The sequence below is a fragment of the Chenopodium album genome, chromosome 23, assembly GCF_948465745.1.
Source record: "Chenopodium album chromosome 23, dcCheAlbu1.1, whole genome shotgun sequence".
Lineage (NCBI taxonomy): Eukaryota > Viridiplantae > Streptophyta > Magnoliopsida > Caryophyllales > Amaranthaceae > Chenopodium > Chenopodium album.
Window position 1 is genome coordinate 27348385 of NC_137856.1, and position 16267 is coordinate 27364651.

Here is a 16267-nt window from a genome sequence, read left to right on the forward strand (position 1 = left end):
TTTATCGAGTATATATGAATGTAAACTTGCTAGCAATCATCTAGATACCTAGGATATGCACATACATCATTGCATTGTGTATATCTTTCTCAAATTTTTGTGGGCATCTTCTTACTTATGTCGTAACAAAAACATACCAGTATTTTTCATTTGTTTCGTTATAATCAACAATTTCATCAACTCTTAACATTAGTTAATCTTTACTTAATAATTTGATTTACTTTTTGAAAAACACTCTACTTAGGGCCTGTTCACATTTATTGAACTGAGCTGAACTGAACTGATTGGAGCTGAACCGAACTGAACTGAATATTTTATAAGAGAGGGAAATTAAGAACTGAACTTAACTGATTGAAGCTGAATTAAAATGAACTGATTGAAGCTGAACTGAACTGAAATTAAATAAATGTGAACGGACCCTTAATGTTTATAATGCTCTCAAGTCTCAAGTGTATAACTAATCCTTCTAAGTTCTAACACAATCAAGAACAAGAAAGAAAAGAAAAAAAATGGCGCTTATTCTAAAACCCAGTCCTACCTTTCCTTCTTCCACCACCCAATTTCCAACCTTGTTCAAACCCCAAAAACCACCATTTTTGAACCTTCCAAATGCATTTTCTTGCTCCAATTCTTTCCTCCCACCCAACAAGGTCAGCTTCTTCACTATAATGTTGTATTATACTTAAATTATAAGTATAATTGCAATTTTCAATGATTATTATCTTATTATAATGTTGTTACGCATTTGAATAATTTGTTAGTATTTTATTATAGTTTAAGCGGCCGTATACGAGTGTGATGATAGTTCCAACGGGTGTCGGAGCTGCCATTGGTGGTTACGCCGGTGATGCTTTACCGGTGGCGCGTGCGCTTGCGTCTGTTGTTGATTGCCTCATCTCTCATCCTAATGTAATTACTCTATCTTTCGAGTTTTTGGTTATTTATCATCTTTGTTTAGCTTGGGATAATATGATTATGGGTTTATTTTTTGGATAACTTGTGAAAATTGGCATTGCATAGAATTAGACATGGGTAGTATGCTGATGTAAGTTTGGGATTAGTGATGATATGATATACGAGTACCTAGTAATTTGGAGAATTATTAATCCGTAAATGTTTCGACTCCTACAAACCCCAACTCAACCGGACTCAACTTGCATGTTTAGTGTTATCTAAGTCATAATTTAAGCACTGGAAGTAATTATCAGTTGAAATATCTGAGTTTTGGTCAAGTTAGGAATTGAGAAGGCTAAATTATGTTTTTAATTACAATCATTTGTCACCCTTTGTATATCGTATATGGTCCGATATAAAACATACTAATCTGAAGCCAAAGAAGATAAAAAGAAGCAAAACTATGCCTTTATTGCATTGGAGATTTTCCCATCAAAGAAAGTCTTAAAATGAATTCAGAAGTTTATTGAAAGTACAACTTATCATCTTTTGGAATTTGGAATAAGACAATGCAAATGGACAATCAATGAAGTGTGTAATTAATGATTTTTGTGAGGGTGTTGGCCGGCTTTAGAGTAAGAGTAATGGATGATGTGATAGACTCTGCTCCAAGAAATTTGATATGTTTCTACAGGTTCTAAATTTGATATATTTCTACAGGTTCTAAATTTGATATATTTCTACAGGTTCTAAATGCAGCCATGCTTTACTGGCCCGTTCCAAATATATTATATGTGGAAGGTTATGCTCTGGACCAGTTTGCTGAAGGCTTATGGGCACTTGATCCAGTTCATCAAAATAAGGTGTGCATCTAATACCTATCTCCCATGATATTTCCGAGCACTGACGCTCTTATACTTTCTATAGTACAATAGCAAAGTAGTTCCTGTGCTCACTTCATATTTAGCTTCTATTGCAACATTTAATTCATGCTACTTCTTTGGATGTAATCAGGTTGGACTAGTTCTGGATGCTGGCATAGAAATGGAGCTCCGTATGCGCCATTTGCAGGTTGCTGATGCTGCAAGAGCTTCCCTTGGATTGCCTGTTCTAGAATATGTTGTCACAGACAAGCCTCTTGAGGTATGATAATCTACAAAGAATGTGAATTGGGTTGAATTGTTTGTAAGAACTGCGCCTTAAACAAGGAAATTCAATGAGTGGGAACTGAAATGTGGATATGGTGAGAAAAGGTATAATTGCACAATGGAATGGGTTAAGACTTTTTCCTTATACATGTCTTTTGCTTTTCTTCTCTTGATTTGCCAATTTCTCTTTAGTAGCTCACTATATTATACATAGTTTCATCTTGTCTTGTTCTTTAATAAGGTGGTAAGTGTGGTATACAGTGTTTTTTGTAGAGATTGTTTATTGGGATCTTTCAATTGGCTTGTGAACATCAGGTATTGTCAGACACACTGTCATAAATATCGACATGTCACATAAGCAAGCAGCTAAAGTTGTATACAGTATTACAGTCTGAAATATTATTCTCACAACTATTATGCTTTTATCAAGTTATCTAGTTTAAGAACATTCCTCGCTAGTTTTCTTAATCCTTAATTAATCTTCCTTATCTCCCAAATCACCATAAAATTAAAAATTGAAGTTCCTTTGAGTTGTGACAAATATTATTCCCCATTTTACAATAAAGGATAACTAAGATTGTAGGGCATTAATTTAGTACTTAAATTAGAAAAAGAGAGTGCCAATTGACTATTACACTGTTATGTTAAATGCTATATTAGTGACTATAAGTAGAGGAAAGAAATATATTGGTTTTAGACAGTGACTTACATTGTTGTTTGTGAATAAAATAACATGAAAAAGGGGAGAGTCATTATTTTCATTAAGCTATTTCCTGCAAACAGAGTATTTCATTTTGTCTCTCTTTCTATTTGTTATGAACAATATATGAGGCCCATGCTTTGTTTTGATAAACTCTATCTTGTTAGAAATGACATGAGGCAAATTTTCGTACCATGTACCATGATTCTTATATATGCTAGAGATTAAACTGTATGTTGTATAGGTAGAAAAGTGGATTGATCCAAAGACTGGGCAGTCAAGTGGGAGGGTAAAGCATCCTGACTCACTGCTACGAGCTGTACAGAGTTTGGTAAATCGATCACAAGTGAACGCTGTTGCTGTTGTTGGCCGCTTTCCTGATGAAGATGAAGACAGCATGCATGATTATCGTCAAGGAATTGTATGTTCCTGTATCTAATTCCTTGTTTGTGATTTATTTTTATAAATTTGATTACTTCTAAGGCTACCTACCATGCATCATCAAATTACTCTTATTGCTGTACCTCACATATGGGGTTCTTGATGATGCTTGTTGTGCATTTGGGGAATTGATCATGTTTGAAGTCTTTGATTGACTGTAAAGAGGATAGACTGTTGATTAGAAAATGAACAGTCCAAAAGACATTTGTTTGACAATTTCCTCTACTATAATCTTAAGCACAAAAGTTAAATATGGGTCACCCTTTTAGCTCTGTTAAATGGATTAAGTTATTATATGTGCATCCATGGGGAATTTAATCCAATTGGCCTCTCTGAATTGTGCAGGGAGTTGATACCTTGGCCGGAGTAGAGGCTATTATAAGTCATCTAGTTGTGAAAGAATTCCAAATTCCTTGCGCACATGCTCCAGCTCTGTTACCTGTTCCATTAAGCCAATCACTTTCTCCCAAATCGGCTGCTGAAGAGGTGATTGATCTTCTCCAACTCTCCAAGTTTACAATCCTTTCGGTCGCGTATGGATCCAACAGATTTCATTCATGTTTCTGATGTCCAACTTTTTTTTTGGTGTTGACGCTGCAACTTTTTTTTTTATTCTATTTTATTGCCCATGATTTTTTTGATGAACTTCTGTCTTTGGATTCCTGTTTACCAGATTGGATACACATTCTTGCCATGTGTGCTCGCCGGGCTTAGTAATGCTCCACAGTATGTGGTTACTGGCTCAGATGTAATGGAGAAAGGCTGCATATATGCAAATGATGTTGATAGCGTCATCCTTCCCATAGATGCTTGTGCCGGAAGTGGTGTTCTTTCTTTTGCAAGAAAGAAAAGAAACAAGGCATGGACTGAACAAGATTATGTTTTTTCATTCTCATCCAAATACAAGGATCTTTCATTACTTGTGGAGTACCACTGAGTTATTGCTATATTTCTGTTGGAATTGACTGCTTGTGATATTAGAAGTAATTAATTTACTGTGACTTTATACAGCCTCTAATAGTTGCTGTTGAAGAGAATACAACTGTTCTCAGTGACACACCTGACAGTCTTCAAATTGAAACGGTATGCAGCTCATTATTTGCAAATCATTATGCTTCATTTATCTTTCCACTTTAAGGTACTTTTAGTAGAACCTTTCCTATTGATTTTAATATAACAATATTATGCAATTAAACAGCTAAAATTTTAAAAACTTTGTTTTTTACGAGAAAAGTACCTGTAAATGAGATTGCTTCAGTGCTTTGAATCTGCCAGTTTAGTATTTGGAATGACAGTACTCTGACAATCTGCCAGTGTAGCTACAACTCTACAAGTACCTCTAAATCTTTTTTCTAATCATATTCTCATCAATAGAACTCTCCCTTTCTTTAACTACCTAAGTTCTACTACTGTATCATTTTACTATGTTCGCCTATTGTTTGCTTTTTTTCCACCAACTATACTTCAATATCTGACTTATGGGTTCTCTGCAGGTGAATGTTTCTAATTACTGGGAAGCTATAGGAGTTATTGCAGCTCACAAGGCAGGAATTGATCCGTACTCTCTTCGGAAAAACAGAATTAACAATATTCCTTGCAGATCATCCTTGTCACTGAATGGTTCGGTTGTCCATGTTTGATCAATTTCCATCTCTCAGTCTCTCTGCTGCTTACTCACCCCTGCTCTCCATTCCCTCTAAAAGGATTGTGACCTTGGTGTTTGCCATCATAGAAGCTCTTACCAGATAGCAACAATGAGGTGATTCAAGCTTGCATCCTGAGATGCTTACCGCTGATGGTAGCATGGAGTGACGAACCAAGAAGTCAAGAACTAATTATACTACATGGCTATGCTGGTCAAAGTCCTTTTCAGATGCGGCATTATTGAAAAAAAGCAAGTGCTCAGCATCCCCATCATCTTAATATGCACAGATTGAATACCACTGTAGTTTGTATTAGCATTGATGATGTGTTTTTGTCCGCCAATTTCTTCCTTGGTCAATGCTTGTATAGTATCAGGTTGATTCTGCCCTGCATACTTGGGTATTGAATTGCTTCCTGCACTGCTCAGCAATTTGGGCATTGCCTAGGCATTTAATTGGAATGCACATAATTGTGATCTTTGTTCATTTTCAAATACTCTTAGTCATATAGCCTGATTAACGATGTTGGAAAATTTCTAGGACGCTGCTCAGAAGATCAGATCCCAAGCATACTGATTTTTGCTGGGATTGTTCACCTAAAGATTCCTATAATGTGAAAAACAGGCTGCACGGCTTAGTAATATTCAGGAGAACTTGATGTCTTAATGTACCCAGGTAATGGGTAGTGTTATGACATGAATTAAACACAACTTACAAAACTCGGCAGAGTTTTAATGGAGTATCAAGTTGAACTTGAGTTGTGTATATGTGCCCAAAAAACTGGCATTATGTTACAAGAAAGCAAGTAAATTTTGACAGGCAGAGCTGCAGTGATAAATTTTCCGTTTCCGTATACGGGGTTGCAATGAAGCTTGGAGCAAAGCACTGAGCCATGTTGGTCATGTGAGATTGTGAGGAGAACAGCTCCATAATTTGCAGCTCAATGAGTTCATCCCATATAGGCTTTCTATACCATAAAGGCATAAATCACAAGGTCTACAAAGAAGGTTGAGAATTTATTTTGGGTTTGAAATTGTTGAGATAAACACACCTCTTGTGAAATAAGTAAGTGATAAAACAAACCACAAGCAAGTCCTTACTACTAGTTTGTTCAATGTCACACCAACACTAGCAATCTCATATGATATATTCTCCAAGATCAACAATACACCAACAATATCAGCACATAAAATGTAGCAACATATAGCAAAGAATGAGACCAATTAACCAAGCAAGGAACACACGATGTTTACGTGGAAAACCCCTTCAAAGAGAAGAGAAAACCATAGGAAAATTAGGGAGTCCGCCCAATTACTCTTATTATGACAAGGAATGTTACCCAAATACAATTCCAAATCTCAAATGTGGGTACTCAATTTACCCAACAACAATCATAAAAGCTAATTTATGAAGGAAGAAATTGAGAACATGTCACCAGAAAACAGGGTTTTGTCCAATTTGTGAGTAATACAAAGTCCTTTGTTGCCCACAAAGTTTACACCGTAAAACCACAATTAGTGTTTACATTTAGATTTAAGCTATACTACTTGCTCCAAAACTATCACCACATCAAATGGGCTTTTCCACGTAGTAAGGGACCCATAATTCAACAACCCCTCCCCCCCCCCCCCCCCCCCCCACCCCCAACCCCCCAATTAAAAATGATCAATATCCCCACATGTAAAGTATTTACGATTTTGTCATTTGATAAACAGATTTTTTTTTATTAATGAGATTAACTCGTAAATTCTTAATGATAAAAAAACATAAAATAAAATAAATAAATAAATAAATAAATAAAGTAACTTTATAAGTTCTTGTAAAATTACATATCATGTTTCACTTTTCAAAGACTCGACATTCACTATAGACTCGAGTTTATCATGCGCAACAACCCCGTATCAAATCGCCTTAGTCGAAGCCAATAATCCACACGAGTGACACGGCCACTAGCTCTCGTACGAGTCGTATCCAACCAACTAATCACATACGTAAAACGTACTCCAATGTTTGGGTAAGACTATCTCAATTCAATCACATTTCCTTCCCTTTTACCTCTTTCCCGCTCCACTGCAACTACCAACCAACCTTCACACTCTCTCTCCAATGGCGGCAAACTCCGCAACCTCACTCCGCCATTACCCCAACCTCTACCTCTCAGTCCCACACTCCATCCTCCAACCTCAACTACACCATCAATGGCAACCCAAAACCTCCGTCATCCCAATTTCTTGCTCCTTCTCTCCTCGTCGCCGGCGCCGGCGCTCCACTCGCCGGAACCCTAACAAGCGAAACAACCCCTCTCAATCCCAATCTCCATCTTCTGATTCTGGTAAACTCCAATTTGTACTTGATGTTGATCAATTGAAATCCAAAACACCACTCTCTTTTCAAAGAACAATTGATTTGTGTGAATCGAAGTTTCATCAATTTGTGTCTTCTGGGATTGATGCTTATAATGATTTACGTAGTCTTGTTGTTGTCGAACCTGGGAGTAATCGAATTGTTGTGTCGTGTACTGAATCCACTGTTCGATTCGTAGGTGGTGTTGTGCTTTGGAGTTTTGTTAGTGTTGTTTTTGTTAGGGTTTTGGTTAATTTAGGGTTAGGGTTGCGGCGGAGAGGTGGGGAGATTAAGGTGGAGGTTGTTACGAGGAGGGATAGGAGTTTGGGTGGGAGAGAAGTGGTGGTTGAGAAGAGAGTTGTGGAGGGGGTGGAGAGAAAGAGTGATCTTGAGTTGAATGAACGCGGTTCGGAGGGAATGTCGAGGAATTCGATACGAAAGCAGCCGCAGCGGAAGTTGCCCGGGTGGTGGCCAGTTATTAGTCCAAGGCCTGTTGTGGAAGTATTGAGGGAGGAGTACCGGAGTGCGGCCAACAAACTCGTTCAAGGTTCGTGTTTTTAGGACTCACACAAAGTTTTGTTAATGATAGTTGATTTTGTGTTTGTTATTAAATGTGGTGTGAAAGTAATTGCTTTAATGTCCATAAATTCTAATACAAGTAGTAGTTTCTCTCATTCTTTAATGAACAAATTTCTTGGTGATGATATGTGGGATATTACTACGATGAGAGTCGATATTAATTGGGGTAGAAATTCTTGCTATGTAGGTTGATGCAGCAAGTTAGAAGTAAGGAGTATCTGAACTAGAGCAAACATAATTAACCTTTGGATCATACCATTTACTATGATGATCCATCTGACTAAGGCATACATTCTTAACATTATATGTTAATTAGAACATTTACGGTCAATGAGCCATTCTGCATTATGACAATTTTGTTACGTGAACAACATTACTGCCCAGATTTTTTCTGGTAGTGGCTAGCATGCTAACTCAGTCAAAAATCTTATAATTGTTGGGAAGAACTAATATGTCGATTAGTGCTTTTCAGGTAGTGGCTAGAATGATTATCTTATTGTGAGAGATTTTAGTACGCATATTATGTGGTATGTTGTGCACCTTGGATGGTCCTCTTAGATCTAGTTCATTTGCCTGAAACTTATATGTGTGAGCCTATTATTCGCAAATATAGAGATGTGACTAAACAAAACAGATTTTGGAATGATGAGAGACACTTGCATGAGGGAAAATGGTTAGGAACTTCCGACTAACTCTAAAACTGATTTGCATTATCTTGAGAATAGCTGGAGTATGCCCTCGAGAGAGGTGGAAGTATTTGAAGTACCATTAGAAGAGCGATACCAAATTAACTACATGATCCCCCAATTGCCAATCTTCGGAAGATTTTGACATTCCAAATATTAACCATATTCATGAGTGTGGAATCCTGATGAAAACTCTTTCATGTCTACCTGAGAAAGTTGGTAATCTGATTTGTATACTTTACTGATTAAGAGGAAATTTAAAGGAGGAAGCTTGGAAATTTGATTAAACAGATTAATGGTTTCTTACAAAAGGTGGTAGGTTTAGCATAAAAAGCTCATATTAGTAGCTTGAGGTCACAACTCTCCAAATAGTGACTTTAGGTCACGACTCTCTCAAGGATTCACTCCAAAACTCTGCCTCCCTTCTTCTTCCTCCCCTCTCTCTATTTATACTTAGGCTAAAAAACTACTAACCTAATAATACTAGACTTTCCAAATTGCCCCCCTAAGGTTAGTCTATTACAGAAAGTGAACCATCTGTTAGCCTTTCAAATCTCAAAAAGGGCCAAGCATGAACCTTATACTTCAAAGCCTATAGAACCAAGCCCGAATGCACACCTATTTCTTCAATTTGTTTGGGGCCTAAACCAATATGAGTTCCTTACCCAATTCATCAAAGAACTAGCCTAAACTATTAATCTTACCCCTCAGCCTTTTATACACCAAGTTCACTCGTTAGAGGTTACCGAGTTGATGGTGAATCAAAGGGCAATGATCTAGACTATGATCCAAGCAAAGCAGATTATTATTTTGAAGACAGTGATTGATACTTTACTCCTTGTTATTTTTAATATTTTCAATCAATGCCCTAGATGTCAAGTTGTAGTAGTTCTTTTGTTTGGGATAATCCAATTAGTGCCCGCTTGTTAGTTAAAGTTTTTAACAGGCCAATTAGTGGCTCGCATGTTAGTTTATGCTTCCAGTTAGTGGCTCTCTATATCACCCCTTCATCTTTGAAAGGAAGATCCTACAAGCCTTGAAAATTGGATTAGAGAATTTGACAAGTTGTTCGATGCTATCAATTTGATAAGTTGTTCAAGCTTTATCCGGAGGCAGCAAGCAACCTCTTTGAGCTAATAACATATGGCTGTAAAGCCTGTAATAGGGAAGTGAGCAACTTTTGTTAAAATTTCGGAGTGGAGATCATGTCACAGTTGACATAGTACTTATATATCTCACTTTAATGAGGGAGGAGATAGAGAGATCATACATAGTGAAAATTCCTGTTGGGGTCCTGGGGGAAGGGGAGAGAGATGACCCAAGGCAAAGCTCCTGTCAAACTTAGATTCTGTTATGTGAAATAGAATCCAACATGGTTGTAATCTAATTCTCCTCTCTCTTATTCTTTTATTTCTTGTGAGTAAATGATTAGTTTACCTTTAGGTTGCTTTTGGATACTCACATTTCATTTGAAATCATTGATTTCAATTCCACAATTTCAATTTCTAGAATTCAATTCCAAGTTTCATGTTTGGCAAATTAAGAATTTTAATTTCTGAAATTGGCCAAGTAATTTCACTTTCTGAAATTGGCCAAGTTTCATGTTTTTTTTTTTTTTTTTTTTTTTTATTACCAACAACAAAATTGATTTTTTTTCCACCATTTATTTCCAGAATAATTTCTTTTTTGCTTTTTGCTTTTTTTTCTTCCCAAATCATAAACTGTTGCACATAAATTTAAACAACAACTCAGAGAATTAAAAAAATTAGGGAAAAAACCACGAATTAAAGAAGAACGAAGAACGAGAAATCTGTAGTGTAAGTGATACAAGATTCAATCAGCCGCATAAATCGACGAATTGAAACAAAATTGAAGCATGAATTGGGGGAAAACTTAACAATAAGCCCTAATTTCATCAAATTGACAAAATTACACAACCAAAAATTTGGAAAAAATCGAAAGCTTATCACACTGATTAACGAGCGGATTATTAATTGACAAAATCTTCCGCTCCTTGCTGAACTTGGATTAGATTTCTGCCATAGCAACCTGGAAATCGAGAATTATGCTCTCCTTCAATTTTGTAAGATTATCACTTTAGAAGTGTTATTTTACAGTAGAGTAGGAGAGAGAAAAAACTCGAGGAGAGAGAAAGCTTGCGTGAGACTGTAATTCTGTAAGAGAGCTTGAAGAGAGAGAAAGCTTGAGTGAGGGAGAGGCAGAGCACGAAGAGGAGAATGGCAGAGAGCAAATGTCGTTAATTTTGAGGTGGTGGGATTTCAAATGATGGATTTTTGGATTGAATTTCAAAATCTAATATATGGCCTCATATTTTAATTGGGTTGGAATTGGGCCAATTCTAAATCCAAATATTTGGATTACCCAAACATGAAAATTTGGCCAAATCCAGCATTTTAAATGAAATACTTTAAACCAAACAGGCCATTATGTTATTTGAAAGAACAGGTACCTTTGTGTTGTGTGTCCATACCCCATAGTAATGCTTAGTATTTTATCTTCCCTCTTTGTTGTGTACTTTTTATACTCCCCAAGGTGTCAACGTTGTGTGATTGATTGCTGTTTGTCTTTTGAACAGGTAAATGCATGCATTTCAAGCCTGTCTAAATGTTAGAATCATACTTTTCTTCTTCAAATCATGATTCGTTGGCCTGTTTCCAGCAATCATGGATGATAAATTGAGAGGAAAGGACGTCTCAGAGGAAGATATACTTGAAGTCGGTGATCTCCTATGCTAATCATCTTTATCTTATAAGTTATAACTATAAAATTCTGTTATTAACATGTTTGTTTTGGCGTTTTGCAAATAATCTTGAGTTTCTTTAGGGTCATAGCTGCTTTGAACTTCTTCCTGCTGTAAATTTGTGGTGGATATAGATGACCCAAGTTGAAATTGCTTTTTCAATTATCTTAAATTTTGGTAAACTTTTTTCCAGGGTTTGTAAGGGAGGGGGGGGGGGGGGTGGTAAGTCATAAACTCGCTCCATTGCTATGTAAGGGAAGGCATTGCAGTAGAAGGTACTCTCTCCGCCCCTATTTAGTTGACATGGTTTGACCAGCATAGAATTTTAGATATATTTTTCAACTCTAGTATTTTATTATGTAAAAGTTGGTGGTGGTGTAGTTTTTTATTGTAGTTAGTGGGGTGTGGGAATTGTTTTCAGAGAAGTTGGGAAAAATATGAGACCCATAGAAAGGAAATTTAAAAATTAGTGGGATCGAAAAAAGTTTAAGTGTCTCAAGACTGTCAACTAAATTGGGACGGCCCTATAGGGAAAGCATGTCAACTAAATAGGGACGGAGGGAGTAATAAAAGTCAAAAAAACAGAAAATGAAGCCGAGAAGAGATGGTTGTATGGGGGATGAAGTAATGAATGTGTCATGACAAAAGGAGAGAGGGAAAAGCTATTTCTTTCATACGGAGGGTAATAGCTATCCTAGGGTAAAGGTGGGTAACAATTACTCCCATTAGGATGATAATAATTCGTATCATCCTTCCCTGTCCTTTATAATATTAGCACTATATTTTCTTTACTACCACTTCTTTCCGTTAATCACCATCTCTACTCACCTTTATTTTCCTTAGTTTGACTTTTACTACCCCTCCTTGATGCATTACCTCAGAGTATATGGGATAAAAGTTTCAGTCCAGAAGGTCCCAGCATTTAGCAAAAGTTTTTCCCATAACGTCGATCATTGTTTACCAGGTAGGGCTGCAGATAAGTAACCTTTGTGCTCTGGTATTGTCCAATAGGTGGACAGAGAGGATTGGCTAGTTTGTAATAAGGCTTTAGTGTGATTATCTAGATGAAGCTCTTGAAAACCCCCAATCCCAACACTTGATATTGAGGAGTTTGGTTATAAATATAATCTTTTTTTTAATCATCTTGTGATATACACTAGTTCTCCAACTATTATAGATGATATGAAGTGTGAATTCACTTCGCTTGTGCTAAATTGTGATAACAAATTATGTAAGGTAGAAGAACGTAATTTTAAAATTTATGATGTAATGGGTCATGGTTTAAGTGCTTAGACACCGGATTGTGTGGCACACTGTTGCCAATGTGTTGGCAAGGGTGCAAGCCTAGTGTGGAAAGATACTAGTGTGCACATAGCAACCCTTGTGGGTATTTACTTTAAGGAGGGGAACTCTTGCCTATTGGCGACAAGAACAGAGACCATTATCATAGTGCTTGTGTGCACATAGCAGGAATAAGAAGACGAGAAGAATTTTGCATTTGCAGAGCTTTAATGAGTTTGGGGTGCTATATTAAAAGTGTAGGCACGTTATAAAGGCCTAATAACCCAATGCAAGCATTATAGCAAAGGTGACTTTGGGTAGGAAGCCTTTATTACCAGTGTAGCAGCACATTATATATAAAGGCCTAACCAAATAAATAGCTTTACTTTGGAATTACAATTATTTTCCTTCATTTGATCGACATTAATATTATTATTACGTCTAACGCTAAATATCTTAATGGAAAGGCCTAGAATACATTGAAAGGAGGTTGGATTCTAACACAACAGCTTCAACTAGGAGCGATAGAGCCTATATGTTTTCTCTTTTTAATTATTTGAACGTCCAAATGCTAGATTAAAAGAGTGTCTGTGTACTTATTGTACTTTGTGTTGCTGTTTTTATTTTTCACTTGAATTATTGACTGGAATGGCTATTTTGTTTTTGTTTAATTTTGTTGGCGGGATGAGCAGCTGCATAGGATTTGTAAAATTTCTGGAGTACAACTCTCTTTCGGTACAGAGAATGCCCGAGACTCTTTTTATCGTTTAGCTGTGCACAATGTCATAAACACTTGTTGTAGGTATTAGTCATATTCACTTTTAACATCCGCTTACAATTTTCCAGATCTGATGCACTTCCAGATCTCTCCAATACTTGAGATATATTAAGTTATTTTGCAGGGCAGGAAGTCCTTCAGTCCAAATTGATGGTGAAGATGCTCGTCTGTTTGTAGCTGGGCTTGCTTATGATGTAGGTCTCTCTAATCCTCGAGCAGCAACAATTGTATCTGCTGCTATTGCTGCTCAAACACGCCAATGGTTTTTACAGGCTTGGGTAATGCTATTAATTATCAATGTTTAATCTTAATTGTTTGTAATATCATTTGTTTTATGCTTCTTATTAGTTTACATTATGTTAATTTGACCAACCTTTCTCTACTTGAAAAACATATTTAGTGAAATATAATTGATGCATTTACCACACTTTAGCATCCATCAAGATTTGATGATGAAGCATTGGTGCAGAGAATGTTTTAAGTTCATCGATGAATTATACTTTGTTGTATTTATCTAGGTTTTTCCTTGTAATTTTCAGGCTATATAATACTAGAATGTAATTTCTTTAGTTGATGTGAAGTCATTAAATTAATGGCTCAAAGTTGGTCTTCATTACACACAGGACTTGTATGATGCGTGGACTCTTCATTTTTTCTCAAGTAACTATGTCTGATAATCTCCTAATGGATTCTATACACTCGGACACTTCATTATTAGCCTAAGAAAGGAAATTCAATAGGAGTACTTGCCTACTTGTGAATTGTGATGCATTATACCATGGCAGTGGTGACCCGATTCTTGTTTTTTATATGAAGTTCCTGTGTTTAGGCTCCAATTAACATCCATGTCTAATGTTTGAATGGACTGATTCTAGTGTTGTTGTCTGTTCCCTCTTTTTTCAGGCCTTGGAGATGCAAGCGAAACATTCTGAAGCTATGGAGGAATTGAAGAAAATATGTCTAATTCATCAGATATTTCCACCAGAACCTTCTTCTGTATGTATATTTGCTTAGTTGCTTTTGGATTATTATGTGTGCTGGGCTGTGAAAGACTTTTTAGAGTATTTTTGATGGGTCATGCTTGAATTTATGTATATGTGAAAGAACTTTAACAGAAAATAATCAAACTATATGAATGAAAGAAATTTTTGGCTTTCTTGTGGCCATTATACAACGGCATAGTAAGCTAAGATTCGATGGAGTCAAATGTTTATACAGTATTTATTTTGTTTTTGGACTATAATTAACTACCTAAAAGTAACTTATTAAACCTCCTGCACTTACTTTTTATGAAATAACAGGCAGTTATTATGCATTAGATTAGGGGTAAGGCCACATAAATGTGATCCCTCTCTCCCCACTAAAAAGCAGGAGCTTTTTAGAGCCATTTGGGGTAATATAGTTGTAGTGTTGTTGCTTTGACTTTTATATGGCTTTATGCTTGCTTAACGGTCTCCTGTTTAAAGTTAGAGATTTCATATCTTTCCCATTCTCTATACTTGTTCTCTCCCCTACCTCTAATAAGGCTGTTTATTTACCAGAAAGACGCATTCTGTTTTAAAGTGGTGCTGAACTGCTGATTGCTCAAATTGTAGCTACTCTTGCCGTTGTAACATTCACTCTAATGTTCAAGGTGTGTATGTTTTTGCAGCCAGAGATGGAGATGGTTGCTCGGGGTCTTCAGAAACACTTGAAACCAGAGCACCGGGAGTTGCTACTGACAAATTTTGTCAGTATCTGTGGTGAAGAGAGCCCAAGAAGTGCTGCAGAGGCCCTTGGTCTGGTCTAATACCCTTTTATGCATTTTTCTAGCAAAAATCCTCTGAAATTGTTTGTAGAAGATTAGATAGGTAGCCATTAGCCAACAACTGATTGAAGATTTCACTTTAAAAATAATTTTACTCACGGAATTTATACTTGGGCTACATTAATTTATTATAGCATCAGTTTATCTAATGTAAATTTAATTTATTATAGCCCATGTTCCACGGTGAAAGACTGAATGGAACTTCAGCTTCTTTTTTTGACTTTTTGGTAGAAATGAGAAAGTTGTTTAGAAATGTCAAAAAAAAAAAAAAAAAAAAAAAAAAGAGAGAGAGAAAGTTGTTTAGATATTGGTATATGTAATAATGTATCAATCAATCAATTAAATACTACTCCGTACTAAAAGCGAATCTAAACACACACTTGTCAATATATTATTAAATAATTTCCCACCAAAAGTACCTTCTAAAAAAATTATTGTTATGTAAGGAAAAAATAAATTATATCTAAATTATGACATAATTTGTTTTATATAAAATATAAATCTTTTCCTAAAAGATTAAACTATCCATTATAAATTTATAATTATTACATGTATTTTAAATATTTTCTCTTACATGCTTTTATTTTTAATATACTCTATAATTTTCAATATTTAATAATGGTGCATTGCACGGGATATAACCTAGTTACTCCTTATTAATATAATGTGCATCATATAACAAAGTATTATTTACAATATTTGATTAAAAAAATGGAAAAAATGTCAAAAACAACCTTTTAAAGTGACCATTTTATCAAAATCAACCTTTTAAAAAAATTGTTTGTTACTTCAGACCTAATTACAAAATTTATTTGTCAAACACAACCTAAACCTACTTTCCAGCGTTTGACACTTTGATTTCCGGCATTGACTTTAGTGTGCTTGTCACGTGACCCTTATTTTAGCTAATTGCACCTCTTTCCCCTCCAAATTCCAACTTTAAAAAGATCTGCTCTCTCATTTCCATAATTCCAATTTTTTCTTATAAAAAGAAATAAAAATGAGTTTGATGCTCATTCAAAGACTTCAAGATAAAACTAGCATTTTTATTTTTAGAATGCATGTAACTATGTAAGCAGACATTAATTAATAAGGCTATGTTCTCTTCAGCTTAATTTCAGTTTAATTTAGTTCAGCTTAGGTCCAGTCAGTTCCTAATTTCCTTGTCTCAAAAACAGTTCATTTTAGCTCTATTCAGTTTGATTT

General features: G+C 35.8%; 2 protein-coding genes across 2 annotated transcripts; both read left to right on the top strand.

Moving 5' to 3' along the window:
- The first annotated feature begins 489 nt into the window (after window positions 1-489).
- Window positions 490-5302, top strand: LOC145608896 (uncharacterized). Its single transcript, XM_081664481.1, has 9 exons — window positions 490-650; window positions 775-909; window positions 1641-1757; window positions 1909-2037; window positions 2987-3163; window positions 3529-3669; window positions 3857-4042; window positions 4195-4266; window positions 4677-5302. The coding sequence occupies exons 1-9, from the start codon at window positions 510-512 to the stop codon at window positions 4821-4823; spliced, it is 1245 nt and encodes a 414-aa protein (XP_081520607.1). The 5' UTR covers window positions 490-509; the 3' UTR covers window positions 4824-5302.
- A 1565-nt stretch (window positions 5303-6867) lies between these two features.
- LOC145608828 (uncharacterized) lies at window positions 6868-15281 on the top strand. The gene is made up of 6 exons (XM_081664420.1): window positions 6868-7716; window positions 11114-11169; window positions 13169-13278; window positions 13379-13532; window positions 14158-14250; window positions 14906-15281. Exons 1-6 carry the CDS (start codon window positions 6933-6935, stop codon window positions 15041-15043), a joined length of 1335 nt encoding a protein of 444 aa, XP_081520546.1. The 5' UTR covers window positions 6868-6932; the 3' UTR covers window positions 15044-15281.
- Window positions 15282-16267: the final 986 nt, after the last annotated feature.